This window comes from Coptis chinensis, chromosome 9, assembly GCF_015680905.1.
Source record: "Coptis chinensis isolate HL-2020 chromosome 9, ASM1568090v1, whole genome shotgun sequence".
In the NCBI taxonomy this organism is placed as follows: domain Eukaryota; kingdom Viridiplantae; phylum Streptophyta; class Magnoliopsida; order Ranunculales; family Ranunculaceae; genus Coptis; species Coptis chinensis.
In genome coordinates this window covers 45,696,775-45,711,511 of record NC_141464.1, presented here as the reverse complement: position 1 = coordinate 45,711,511, position 14,737 = coordinate 45,696,775, and the positions used below count along the sequence as shown (strand labels likewise).

General features: G+C 36.5%; 1 protein-coding gene across 2 annotated transcripts; it reads right to left on the bottom strand.

The window, feature by feature from the left end:
- Positions 1 to 4,004: 4,004 nt before the first annotated feature.
- On the bottom strand, positions 4,005 to 7,642 carry LOC147476259 (homogentisate phytyltransferase 1, chloroplastic-like). Of its 2 annotated transcripts, XM_086584518.1 has the most exons (10): positions 7,438 to 7,637; positions 7,259 to 7,303; positions 6,606 to 6,970; positions 6,255 to 6,332; positions 6,044 to 6,127; positions 5,547 to 5,648; positions 5,286 to 5,381; positions 4,606 to 4,677; positions 4,401 to 4,496; positions 4,005 to 4,289 (listed from the first exon to the last, which is right to left on the bottom strand). In XM_086584518.1, the coding sequence occupies exons 1-10, from the start codon at positions 7,502 to 7,504 to the stop codon at positions 4,215 to 4,217; spliced, it is 1,080 nt and encodes a 359-aa protein (XP_086440644.1). In that variant the 5' UTR covers positions 7,505 to 7,637; the 3' UTR covers positions 4,005 to 4,214. The 2 variants fall into 2 exon arrangements, with proteins under 2 accessions (XP_086440644.1, XP_086440645.1); XM_086584519.1 differs by lacking the exons at positions 4,401 to 4,496; positions 4,606 to 4,677 and having other exon boundaries at positions 7,438 to 7,642.
- Positions 7,643 to 14,737: the final 7,095 nt, after the last annotated feature.

Sequence of the window (14,737 nt, the reverse complement as noted above, 5' to 3'; positions counted from 1 at the left end):
TCTAGGTCGAAGTCAAAGAAGCCTTTGAGACATGTGAAGTGCTACAATTGCGATGAAAAGGGACATTACACAAGTAATTGTCCTCACCCAAAGAAAGAGAACAAGAGAGATGGTAAGAAGAAAGGTAAGGCTAAAATTGAGGCAAGTTATGCTTCAGGCTCTGAAGGACGAGTTGAGTCTCTGTGTGTCCACACAAGACTATATAGCCAAAAGGTGGATTCTTGATTTCGAATGTTCCTACCATACGTGCCTGAATAGAAAGTGGTTTACTTCTTATGAGAGCATTAATGGTGGTTCCATTTTGATGGGTAATGACGTTGCTTGTAAGACGGTAGGAATTTGAACTATACGGGTCAAGATGCATGATGGTGTAGTGAGGACTTTAACCGATATGAGACATGTTCCTGAGCTAAAGAAAAACCTTATTTCTCTTGGTATCTTGGATTCCAAAGGCCACAAGTTTGTGGGGGAAGGTGGAGTCCTAAAGATTGTCAGTGGCTCTTTAGTTGTTATGAAGGGTCAAAGACATAGAACCTTGTATACTTTGATAGGTAGTACGGTGATAGGCGATGTAGCAGTGGTTGCATGTAGTGATAATTCTGAGTGCACTAAGATGTGGCATATGCGACTAGGGCATATGAGTGAAAAGGGTTTGTCTGAGTTGTGCAAGCGAGGGTTCTTGAAGGACTTGAAGAAACCAAGTATGGGGTTCTATGAGCATTGCGTCTATGGGAAGCAGTGCAGAGTCAAGTTCAAGTCAAGCAAGCACACGACAACAGACATCTTTGACTATGTGCATACGGATGTTTGGGGACCCTCCAGAGTGGCTTCAAAAGGAGGTAATCACTATTATGTCTCATTCATTGATGATCATACTCGCTATGTGTGGGTGTATATGATGAAAATGAAAGATGAAGTGTTTGAGACATTTAAGAATTGGAAGGCAAGGGTTGAGAATCACACAGATAGGAAGGTCAAGACACTAAGGTCTGACAATAGTACAGAGTATACCTATGAGCCTTTCCAAGACTTTTGTGTGCAACAAGGAATTGTCAGACACTAGACAGGCAGGGGCACGCCTCAGCATAATGGAATGGCAGAGATGATGAATAGAACCTTGCTTGAAAGAGCAAGATGTTTGTTGTCTAATGCCAGTCTAGGCAAAGAGTATTGGGCAGATGCAGTGTCCATGGCGTGTTACCTATATAATAGGTCACCAGTTCCAGCTATAGATTGCAAGACACCTTATGAGGTGTGGTTAGGTAATCCAGCTGATTATAGTATTTTGCAAGTGTTTGGATCGACTGCTTACTACCATGTGAGGGAGAGCAAGCTAGATCCTAAAGCTAAGAAGGCCACTTCACAAATAGAGTAAAGGGATACAGATTGTGGTGTCTAGAAGACCACAAGTTCTTAGTCAGCAGAGATGTTACCTTTGATGAGACTTCCGTGTTATCTTTCAGTAAGCCGGAAAGAGCTGGGCATAATAGTGAGTCTATAGAAGTTCAAGCCATTGAGCTTGAGTTGTCTGATGTAGCAGATGACTGGTTGGTTCATGATGAGATACCAAATCATGGAACCACACAACAACAGGAAGAAGAGCATGAACATCCGCAACTTGTAGTGGCTGACCCTAGGCCAAAGAGACAAGTTAAAGAAGTGCACAAGTATAGGCATGAGAAGCCGGTGAAACACTATGGTCAGGTGGATTTAGTGGCATATGCACTGAATATCGAAGATGATGAGCCAGATAGCTTCAAGAAAGCTGTTAGAGATGCTCATTACAGAGATTGGTTGGTTGCTACGCAAGAAGAGATGGAGTCTCTTGATAAAAATCACACATGGGACCTAATTTTATTGCCAAAAGGACTATCGACAGTAAATGAGTGTTCAGAAAGAAAGATGTCCTTTCTGAGTCCGACAGTACTGGGTACAAGGCAAGAGTGGTAGCAAAGGGTTTCTCACAGAAGGAAGGAGTCGACTACAATAAGGTATTTTCCCTAGTGATCAAACATACTTCCATTCGTGTGTTATTGAGTTTAATTGCTCACTTCGACTTGGAGTTAGAACAATTTGATTGGAAAACTGCTTTCTTGCATGGGGACTTGGAGGAAGAGATCTATATTAGACAACCTGAAGGGTTTGTTGTTGCTGAGAAAGAAGATCATGTGTGCAAGTTGAATAGGTCACTGTATAGTTTGAAACAATCGCCAAGGCAATAGTACAAGTGCTTTGACACATTCATGATGCAATATGAGTACACACCCGGCAAAGTATGATCATTGTGTTTACTTTCGTAGGCTTCGTGGTAATGACTTTATCTATCTCCTACTTTATGTGGATGACATGCTTATTGCTTCCAAAAGCATGGTGGAGATAGACAAATTGAAATCTCAACTTAGCTCTGAGTTTGAGATAAAAGACTTAGGTGGAGCTAAGAAGATACTGGGCATGGAGATTGACACAGATAGGAAGAAGCGACGGATAGTTGTATCTCAAAAGAAATATCTTCAGAAAGTAATTTCTTAATTTGGTATGGAGAATGCAAATTCGGTTTCTACACCTTTAGCTGGGCATTTTAGGCTTTCAGCTAAAGTTCTCTCCTAGTTCGGTGGAAGAACAAAAACATATGGCTAATGTTCCTTATGCAAGTGCCATGGGCAGTTTGATGTATGCTATGGTGTGCACACGCCCAAACATTTTACAGGCAGTTAGTGTTGTAAGCAGGTATATGACAAATCCTAGGAAGCAGCATTGGGAAACAGTGAAATGGGTATTGAGGTACTTGAAGGGTACCTTGGATGTAGGATTAGTTTATGGTGGAGGCACTTGTTATGTCAGTAGGTATGTGGATTCAGATTATGCAAGTGATCCAGATAGACGATGAACGACTACTGGTTATGTATTTATGATGCATGGTGCACCGGTTAGTTAGAGGTCTTTGCTACAGGCTACAGTTGCTCTATCTACTACTGAGGCAGAGTATATGATAGTGGCAGAGGCAGTGAAAGAGGCACTATGGCTTCGAGGTCTTTTGGATGATATGGGTATTGAGTAGAACAGTGCTTCTTTGTATTGTGATAGTCAGAGTGTTATTTATTTGGCAAAAAACCAGGTTCATCATGCTCACACCAAGCATATTGATGTCCGTTATCACTTTATATGGGATATCATTGAGGATGGTGATGTAGCACTTGAGAAAGTGGACACCCATGACAATCATGTTGATATGTTGACAAAGGTTGTCACCGGAGTTAAGTTCCAACACTGTTTGGACTTGCTCCAAATCCTATATGCTTGAAAGAGCCCTTTGTGGGCATGGCCCTTCGGGGCGGTTGACTGCGAGTTCTGGATGGATGTGTTCTTGCTGAATGTGTTCGACTTGGTTTTATGTGTTAAAACCTCATCGAGGTGGAAAATGTAGAGAAAAAGACGTTTTTCTCTCTCTGGTGTTAAGGGCGCGACCCGCGCTCTAAGTATGCCTGGACAAGGCGCGTGGCACACTCATGCCTTTGGCGACCTCCAGTTCTTTAAGCGCGACCCGCGCTCCACCGTATTTCAACAAGATACGACTGTTTCTGAAGTTTTTTTGAAATAGTATAAATATAGGTTTTTTCTGTAAAAACCTAACCTAACCAAAACCAAGAAATAAAGAGATTGTAAGAGAACAATTCTTTGTGAGTTGAGTGTTCATTCTTTGTGAGTGAATTGAGAGCTCTTGTAATCTGTTACTCCGGACATCTAGTAAAGCTTGGAACTCGCAGTGTGGACGTAGGCAAATTGCCGAACCACGATATATCTCGTCTTATAGTTTGTTCTCTTTTACATTAATTGTTTTACTTTATATGTTTGTTATTTGATATTGAGAAGTGTTGGGATATTACTTGGAGGGTGTTGAAGTCTTGTCTAGTGAGAATGATCGATTCTTGTGTAGGATTGATCTATTTATTGTGGATAACATTGTTTCTGCATTGTCCTATTCACAACAGGTTGATTTCGTAAGCTCACTAGTAACTGCTCAATTTTCATAATTACTGGTAATCTTGAGAATTTCACTATTATATTACATTAGTAAGCTCGAGTCCCTTATCACTTGCCAATTCTTCTTTACGAACAAACGTGATTAATATAAGTACTGCGTGAAGAAAAACATGGACAAAATTATGGACTCTCAGTATTACTCCCAATACAGAGTAGGAACGTCAGTACGTCACTTAGTTATGGAAGCATATTCCAATAGATCGAGCACGGAACCAAAGCACGAAAGCTAGCATGCTATGTCCTAGCACCTACAAGCAACATAATTATTATGTCATTTTACCATATAATCATATAGCACACCTAAATTTGAGATGCGAAAAAAATAAATAAATTAAATTTGAAATGCAGAGCATGCATACATTGACAAGTTTGGTAAATGTGTATGGTGGAAAACCTCCTGCGATAATTGCAGTACCATATGCCATCAGCAACATATTAATGGACACCCGCAATACCTGCTCCAAGGAATACCAACGCATTAACGCAGAAAACCATACAAGATTTTAAGGCATTGCGTCGGTGCCTTTTGAGACATTGATGGTGGAGCAGATAAATTCAACTAACCTTTCTTTGGCCTAGTTGCACAACGCAGGACTGACAGTCCAAATTATGATTCCAATTAGCATCTGCCATATCCTGTTCAATGGTGATATGAAAAGTTGTTCTTTATGTATCACTCACTTGAGCTCAGTCAAACTCTTGATTACCAATATATCAAGTAGATACTATGCTCACACGCCTTTTGTTTTGTTTTTGATTAATCAGAATATATTGAAAATTGTTGAGTTCAAAAGCATGGTGAAGAATCAGTAGTTTCCAGGTCGTCCACGAGACAGAGACCACACTTAAAAGAATTATGACTGTTGGCTGAGAAGTCAATCACAGAATATAGTACCCTGAGACCCTAAGAATATATAATTTGTTCCGTCAGGTGGACAAAGCATGTCGCAGAGACGCAGACACAGATTGATCATAAATCATCCTGAATCACTCATGTAATAGACTTATATGGTCTTCTACATCCCAAGTCTTCCTTAGAATTTTTCTTGTATCTTTCTTATTCCAAACAAAAGAGTCTAGATTTTCTTGTCTTTACTCCTATCACCAGAATTCGGGCCCGAAAATTTCATTTATGGTGTTGATCGACAATGATGAGGATGAATAAATTACATTCATCTAGCTTCAGAAATGTATTCGTTCTGCTCAAAAGAAAAATATCTTTGTTGTATGATTGGACAATTCACCTTCAACAATGTGATTGCAGTAGAAAAGATGAAGGTGAAAGCTGTTGCAAGTATCAGAGATCTTGTAAACAATATCGGCTTCCCCAGCACATATTTCTACAGTTTTAGTCACAAATATCATTATCATCAGGGAAAAGAAAGAGTTATACCAGGGAAAATCACAAAGTAAGATGGATTCAAAAAAATTGCAGGTATAGTAGGATATTCTGAAGTCTCAACCATATATTTCAGAATAGAATGAACGGATAACTTGTCATATACCTGAATGTGCACAAAGAAGGCTAAATGGATAAGCAGATCTCTCACAGGCATGGCGCAAGCACCAAAATATGGATGCTTCTTCCATTTCATCACAAAGGGAAGCTACAACAAATTGTATTAGAGAATAAAACATATGTCAGATCCTAAGCGCAGAAGAATGAAACAAACACTTAGGTACTCAGAAATCTAACATAGGATGGGAACTGCTGATTCAATCCTTCCGCTGTCAACGAGACATTACAGTATTTAGAGCAACAAATATCGAACGTGTTACACATTACTTCAGAAACCTAAATTCAGTTGTCAAACTAGAGCTTATTTTTTTAATCATATCAAGTTATCAACATGATTAATTTTCGATAATTGGCAAGCACATACATTAACAGAGTATGCAAATCCAAGTGAAAGGTATGTAACTAGGAAAATGAAAATGGCATATAGTAGTGGTGGGGATTAAAAGCATAATGAGAATGGCAAGGGTAGAAATGTAGACGTACTAAGAAAGAACCGGTGGTTCCACTTGTTGCCCCCACATCCATAGAAACATCACCAGAAGCGATTAGAAGATCAGGCTTGTTTTCCTTGGTACGTATAAGAGGGAAAATAAAGCACTTTAAAGAACTGTGAAGGATGATTGTGCTGCAGGTAGGATTGAAGATGAACTTAAAATTCAACCTAGTAACATTGTTAGACTCATAATGAGTATACCATGTCATCAGTTTCGACCTCATACAGTTGATCTACCCCCACCGTGTAAATGCTCATCAAGACTAGAGGTATCAAGGCCTGAAATAACATAAGAATGACTGAGTAACCCACATGTATTTGTAGTTCAATGAAAATCTGCTCTGCATTTCTTCACCCATTACCGTCAGTAGTCCCTTAAAAATGCGAGACTGAGATCACTTGTCGTTTCTAGGGGAAGAAGAGACACCGCTATTAGTCCTACAACCTGATGTGAAAAATCTAACAGAGTTACATTTTTTTTCCATTTTGTTGCGTATTTAGGTAATACCGATGAAAGTTACTTCGACAAGTGTTTGGATATAAGAATCTTACATTTTGAACCACAATCTTAGGACGACAAAAGGAATAGAATTCCTTGAGTTGCTGTGAAAGACTATTCATTGACATATGATTAGCATCAGAGTTTGGTGTATACTTGTGTTCTTGTGCGGAACTGGGGTCATGGTTTGATGTATGCTCAGCTTCAGCTTGTGTTGTATACACGTTTTCTTGTGCGGAATGGAGACATCTCTTTTGTGCGCAACCAATAAGGTTGGGTGGTGATTTTTCCTTGTTTCCGTGGTTACATATTACAGATGAGTATTTTTGCAGATGACATTGGTAGATCTTCTCAAGCTTGCGTTGGTAATAGGTATGGTACAACTGATTTACTGCAACTCGACACTGCACTGCCAAACCTATATAATTTGCAAAGACTTACACACCATTAGCTATCAAAGATAAACCTTTAATTTCAAAGTAATCATGTTGTAGTAATGCACACAAGTGTAACTAACTAACTATACGTACAAGAGTAAGTACTGATAAAATTTTGAAAGGATGGATGAATAACACATCTCTGCTTCAGTATAAAGACAAACGAAAAAAACTAAAGTGATAAGTAAATTTGTCATAAATTTTGTGCTTTATCTTTCCCATTTTTCCGTAGTTTTAAGGTTTGTGAAAATTATGTATTTTTCTGTTACCTCTTGTTTGGCTATTCAAAAATTGTTTTCCACTAATTGTTCCATCTGCACAAAACAAGAAACCAGAAATGCTCTACCCATTAGATATCAGGACTTAAACTACAATCCACAATGAAGAGAACAAAAAGAAGAAAGAACCATTAGAAAAGAGAACAGAAGAGAAAGGAACAGAAATATGCCTTGCCCTTGAAGTATGTATCTTGAGCCCAAAACAGTTGAACCTGCATGACTGCTTAGCATCTGCATCTCTATCTTACGTTCTGACCATCTGCATCTCTATCTTACATTCTTACCATATCTCTTATTAAGAGAGCTGTGCATTAACCAGATATATAAAGGAAAATTTCAATATAGATCATAGTATCATACCAATGCTCTTTGACGATTTGTTTATGATCCCACGAGATACATATCAAATAGATTATTTTATTTTATTTTTAACTAAGATGCCTAGAATTTATGCCATTTGAATATTATTATACGCCGCCAATCCGCCATATATAATAACTCTCCTTGTCTATTATTAAGAGCGTGCTGCACAAGTCTTTATTATACATTTATACTATGGGAAACAACTAAACACATGGATGTGGACTTGCCTAAGCTATCTCGTGGTATCAAGTGCTTGGCGCGAAGTCAACTTTGCAGCTGATAAAAAACTGCAAGACATAGTCTTCGCCAACAACAGAGACTCAAGTGGTATTTATAGACTTCTATTCTCTGTAGATTTTTGTAAGTGCGGATTGTGGAATATGTGATGTATACCATGACAATTGTTGAATTTCTTTACTTTTGGAAAATTTTCATAGAAATTAAAGAATTTCAAACAACTTTTGTAATTTCAATCTATAATGATGCATGGTTCAATTTTTAATATCGCCAAGTAATAATGTGTGTGTGTTTTTTTTTTAATTTCATTTTACTAGCTGGGAAAACAAAATGTAATTTAGCTAAGACACTCGGTGCCCCATGTGCAGATCCCTGGCTCCGCCGGCATGGGATCAAAAGAGTGTTCCAGATAACCTTTTTTTGTTTAATTAAGTAAATATCAAACAGACACCATGAAAGGAGGAGTCACCAATAATGAAGTTCTTTCTTTAGCTCATGATGGCTATATATTTTTGTGACTTACTTGTCCAGTTGTCTATTATCCGGCAAAGAGTTGCAAAAGGGATCATGGGCTCATCATGGCTTGGACCAAGAGTAGTATTTCGAAAAATGTAATAATACAGATACAATAGGAGCTGGGAAGATCTTTGTTTTCGATTTTTTCTATTAATTTACAAAAGTTCGAATCACGATAAAATGTGGGTCCAAAGAAGCGATTAAATCGGGTATAGATTTGGTGCATTTAATACTTTAATAGCACGATTTATGAAAGTCAGAAACAGTCAAAAACTTAAAAAAAAAAAAATTAAGATTGCCGAGGTTAGAAAAATCGAAATGATCTCCGTGATGCAGTTATCATCCTCTCCAAACATTACAATTCTGTTTTTAAGTTGCTCATTCAATCACCACAATTTGTCGCAAACAATACCATGTCGAAGTGTCGAACTTAAAAAGTTTGGTACAGCCCACAAACTTGTTTGATATGTATTTGTTGGAAAGCGGATTTATAAGAACAGGAAGTTGGGCTATGTTCCTAGTTTTAATTCGGTCCACACACCTAACAGATTTTTCTCTAGGAAAAAAAAAAAAAAATAAAAAAAAAAAAATGAACAAAAAAATATTCTAAAACTCTATAACTGAGAGGAGATGACGAACTATGAGATGGTCTAAGTGAGGGTGTGATGTCACCTTAGACTGTTGCATATTTTTAGGACAGTGTATTTTGGCACACGTCGTGTCCTATTTTGACGATGGTAAAAAAACATAAGTGATAATACTGCATTTTATATCTATTTTATACATATTTTGTATGTTTTTATGGCAAACGTCTCAAATCTAAGGAATAATTTGTGATGTACAACGTTTATTGCCAAATAATAAGGTATAAAACTATAATAGGTATGTTGAAACTTCAAATCCATAAAAAACAATGTTGAAATTAAACTTCAAAATGGAAGGTTTTGAAATCCATTCAAATTGGAACCTTCAATACCTAGCGAATATTGAAAAACTATAGTGTTAGCCAATAAGCATAAAACAAAAAATTGAGTTATGCATGTAACATATATGTATTTTATGAGAAAGTATGGAGAAAATATTACATTCTAAAATTAAAGTGTAGAAAAATAAACTAAATTTTTTTCGTGTTATACCCGTATAAAAGACAAATGGTATGTTTGGCCTTTTTTCCATTTTGCTTACCGAATTTTTACCCGAATTATTGTCCAAAAAATTGAATTTTAGATCAACAATTTTTGTATCAAATTGTTGTTGTCCACGAATTTATTAGCTATAGTTAAAAATTAAAATCACATAAAATGACTCGCCTAACTATAAATTTCTCTCGAGATCCATTTCCACGTGTCACAACATGGTTTAGAGTTCTTAATGATCGACATATGAAATGACTTAATTGCCTTTATCATTGGCCAAACAACCCCTCAAAGCATTAGACACGTACTAGCCACACTAGTACATCACATTGACTACTTCTCTACTATATTATGGCATCTCTAATGGAGGGTGTAAACAATATAAAGTGTAAAGTTTACACTCTAAGTGTAAAAAAACTCCTTCCAATGGAGGTTCTATGATAAATACTCAAAACTGTAATATAAATCCCGTAGAGACATTACATATTGGTTAATTATGTATATAATAAATACAAATTAATTGTATTTTTATGTTTTTGTAGATTACGACACGTAATGATGAAATTTCAGAAAGAATTGGCATTTTAGCATGGAAACAAGGTGAATATACTAATTGGAAACAAAGCCTTTTTATCAAGTTCAAAAGAAGCCTATTGGAAGCTTAAAAAGATCATAATCAAGTCCATGAAGCCCCACCAAAATAATCAATTCGGGTCAACCTTAGTCAAATCTTGCAGAAAAATGAACTAAACTTCAGAAAATCATATCTTTTGACTCCGAACTCCGTTTTGAGTGTGTAACCTGTCAAAACGATTAGCGCGACAAGCTCTACGCAATGGCATATATGTTTTTTCAATTGATTGGACTGAGAATTAAAATAGGTCCGAACCAAGACAAAGTAAAAAATTTAATTACTATTCATCATGATATCATCAAGTGGAAGCTTATGTAATCACCCACTTTCACCACTTAATAAATGCACAAACTACTTCTAATTATTTATCTTATAATGGGAATTACTACTCACCACTTTCTCCACTTAGATTAAATAAATTCAATTATAAAAGTAGATTAAATTGTAACCTTTGGATTGAAAATGTAAGATGCAATCTTGGCCACCCATTTCGCTCATTTGAAACTATAAATAGGAGGGGTGATGCTCTAAATAAACTTGCCAATTTACTTGTGATTTATGGCCTTGTAACCCTTCACTCTCTTCTTCTTTCTTTTAGTTTCATGTTTAGAAAAATAATTCTATAGTTTAGGAAATAAGAAACTTCTTCTTCTTCTTCTTTATTTTCATTAGTTGTATTTATCTCTCCATGAGCTAACTCATCCCTTGTGGAGGGTTAGATAAACCCATGTGAGGATAACTTTACTAATGAAGATGTAATTCAATTGCTTAAAATTTAACAAATTTGATTTTTACTTCAATTACAAAATAGTTAGAAGTGAAAAACAAACTAGAGGTTGAAATAGTGTTTTAGAGATAGGGTGCTAATTTAATCTCTCATGTTAGTAGAATCTCTTTAGAGATTTAGAAATTCTACTAGGGATCAAAGTTTAATTTCTCACTTTGATTTGTCTATGAATCAAAGTAAATATGAAAACTAACAAGTGAAATATGTCTTTCATTAATAGTAGTTTGAATCACATGGTAAATCAATCCTCCACACTTACTTCTCTATCTTCTATCTTCTTTAGTAATTTTAGAATAAATTTTTTATTAGTAACTTTTGTAACTTGTAATTAAAAGAAGTGTAGTGTAGTGTAAAAACTTCCACTTAAAGTCTTCTCTCATTTAAGGTTTCTCTTGAGTAGTATAACTAAGTTGTGAACAAGTGCTCTTGTTCTTAGGCATGAGACGATTCCTTTACTCGAACTATATTTCAACATGAATCGAGAGTAAGATAATTGATATAAGTGTGAGTTAGAGTAACGTCTAATTTAATTCTTATCAAATGGCGCCGTTGCCGGGAAAACATCTACCGAAGTAATATAGCGGAGCTCGTATAAGTCACGGGGAATCCCCTCCAATTCTCTCCTTCTCATTTTTTCTTTTTATTTAAATTTTTTTTTTGTCTATTGTCCTCTTTTAACTTTTGTTTTTTTTTTGTCACAGATTCTCAAATCTGGCACTAGATTCCAGTCACGGGACACGACTAAAAAGGTGGCGTGCACGAGTCCCCCAGTTTAACAGTGTCGGCGCGCGACTTGTGGTTGTTGTTTATGAGTCGCTACCACATCGCTCGGGAATTAGATTCCCACATTTGAACGTCAAGTACTCCGGATCCATATGATATCAATGCCTATCTATGTCAGTGAACCCTGTTCTTGGAGGGGATAGTAGTGTTCCATATCGTGTGAGGAAGTTCCAAAATCTTATCTATAAAGCGAAGTTGCGGGATGCTTTTCAGGGTTCGTTTTCTCCCACTCCTTGACTCACTTGTAAGAGGAGTCTATTTTTACATGATATAACCTGTTTAGACCTTGTATGCGTATCGTAGTGTGTATTATAATATTTGTTTGAATGAATGGGATTGTTTAGCATATATATGTTTGTGTGGAATGTTTGGTATAAAAATTTGATTTTATCAAGAAAGAGGAAAACATTCTAATAAGGGATTAAAATCCAAGTTGGGTAAGTTGTTTCTAAGCCCTTCGGGACAAAATTGCTCTCTATATGACATTTGCAATCTTAATGATTATTGACGAAATTGAATCATTATACAAAACTTGTGTTAACTAGTGTCGTATATATTGTGTAAACAGAAGCCTGTTTAGTGAGTTGTCATATATAATACGCTGATAAAATTGAGTTTTCCAAGTTTATTTGTAATATGAGATTTGTTTTTACGACACATGCTACAATTTGTTGATTATAAGTTGTTTACATGCTGCGTAATTTTGTACCTTGTATAACTTGTATTTTAGTTTGTGTTGTATTGTCATATTTGTTTGTATAATTTGTGAATAGTAAATAAAAAAAAAAAAAAAAAAAATCATAAAATATCTCATATCCAAACAGTGTCTAGGAAGCTTGCAAACTTTAATATTATCTAATTAAGGAACGTGCTTGCACGGAAAACCTCCATTAATCTGTCAAGTGACTTGGCTGTTTGTCTATGCCAACGTAATCTTTGTTCAACTGTTATCAATAGCAGAGGCTCAAGCTTATGTTTTTCATCTTCTTCATCACATAATTGCATCAATCACATGTAAAAATTCATTCCTTGTATGCCTTAGTTAATTTTATGCTTGCATGAGATTAATGTCCGGTTATAGTAAGGAACTTGAACACACATACCGTAAAAAGAAATGCAATAAGCAATTACGTAAATTATCACCTCAAACAAGCTCTTCCTCTATCACTAAACCTCAAAAAGCGCATCTGTTGCCATTAACTCCTATAGTTATGGTTGAAACGACTCCAGTCGAGAAGCCCTTTCCGGACTTCTACACTGCTTTAAAGGAAGGACCTTCTTCCTGTATCAAACTTGCAGAACGTGATGTCGATTTTCAAATCCCACCAAACGTCTTCAATTTGTTACCCATTTACCATGGTTTAGAACATGAGAAACCATACAATCACCTTCGTCGGATACATACAGTCTTGAATACTTTCCATCATCCTAACGTTTCCGATGAACAAGTCTTGCTACGGTTGTTTCCTTTCACCTTAGCCGATAAAGCTTCGGTCTGGCTAACAGGTGAACAACCTCATTCTTACAACACATGGGCAAAATTGGTGCAATCTTTCATGATAAAATTCTACACTCAGAAGAAAACTAAGAGATGCTTCAAAAGATTCAATTCTTTTGACAACATCCTCAGGAATCTTTTACGGAAACCTGGGAAAGATTCAATGATTTTCTTCTCGAATGTCCCCATCACCAACTTGACACTAGTGTCTTCGTCCGTTCTTTCTTTAATGGTTTGTCCAAGCATCAACAAGAAATGCTCGACATCATGAACGACGGTAATTTCATGGATAAAAGTGCTAATGAAGCATTCCAATTTTTGGAAAAACAAGAATCGAGAAGTATCTCTTGGGAAAGGACTGATTCTTCTCGCTCATCTCACATCACTTCTCCAAAAGCCACATCTATGTTTGAAGTCAAACCTAATCCATAATTAAAAACTCTGATCGCGTCCCTAACCTAGAAGGTAGATGCTCTTTCCGTGCAGATCAATGATAAAAAACTGCAACAAGTCATGAACGTCAATAGTTCCCCATGTTATCTTTGTTAGAGCCTAGCCCATACTGAACTCTCTTGTCCATTGTTTTATGAATCCACGCCGTGTCAACTTGAAGAAGTTTGTGCCTTCAACATTCCTAATAGCGCACCATGGCGACAACATCCAAATTTTTCTTGGCGTAACAACCAACAACAACAAGGCCCTCCAGGTTTCACCATTCAACCCGTTAGGCCACCTCCAAACTTCAATTCATATCAGCAAGGATATAATCAGCAATTCTAGTAAGGACAAGCCCAGTTCCCGAGTAATTCTATTTCAAATTTGAATTGTGGCCTTGTGCCCGCCAATCAAAATTTCTTACATCAACAACCCATCAACAACTACCGTAATTTCGTTCCAACAGCACCACATGTGCAATCTCTAGTTGATAAACTCAGCGACAATATTCTAACTTACATGAATCAACAATCTCAAATCCTGACATCAATTCAACAATCGCTTCAGATGTTAACCCAAGAAAAAACTCAGAAAGGTGTGTTTCCTGGCCAAGCAATAATCCTAAACCCTAAGCCCACAAACACAACCTTTGAAGCTAGCAATAGTCCAAGTACTAGTAATCCCAATCAGGGTGAGGTGAATGCAGTCACCACACTTCGTTATGGCAGAACTGTTGACAATCAAATCCGTATGCCAGAAGTTCAACCTTTTGAAGCTGAGACCCTTGTTAGCAATTCGCCGAATTATTCACGAATCGAATTTTTGAAGGGCAAAACGTATAATACTTCCGAATGTTTGAAAAATTCGGAATAATTTGCGATTTTTGCCTTGAAACGTATAATTTGGATTTTGGCAAATTTTTCAAAAATTCGGCTCCAAAAAAAAAAAAAAAAAAACAAACTTTGCTTTTATACTTTTTGGGCAATATTTAAATTGTCATGTCATGGTGTGTGTATTTTGAAATTTGAACTGTAATTTCAATCTAAGAACAAATAAATGAAGGTACCTATGTGGACCATTC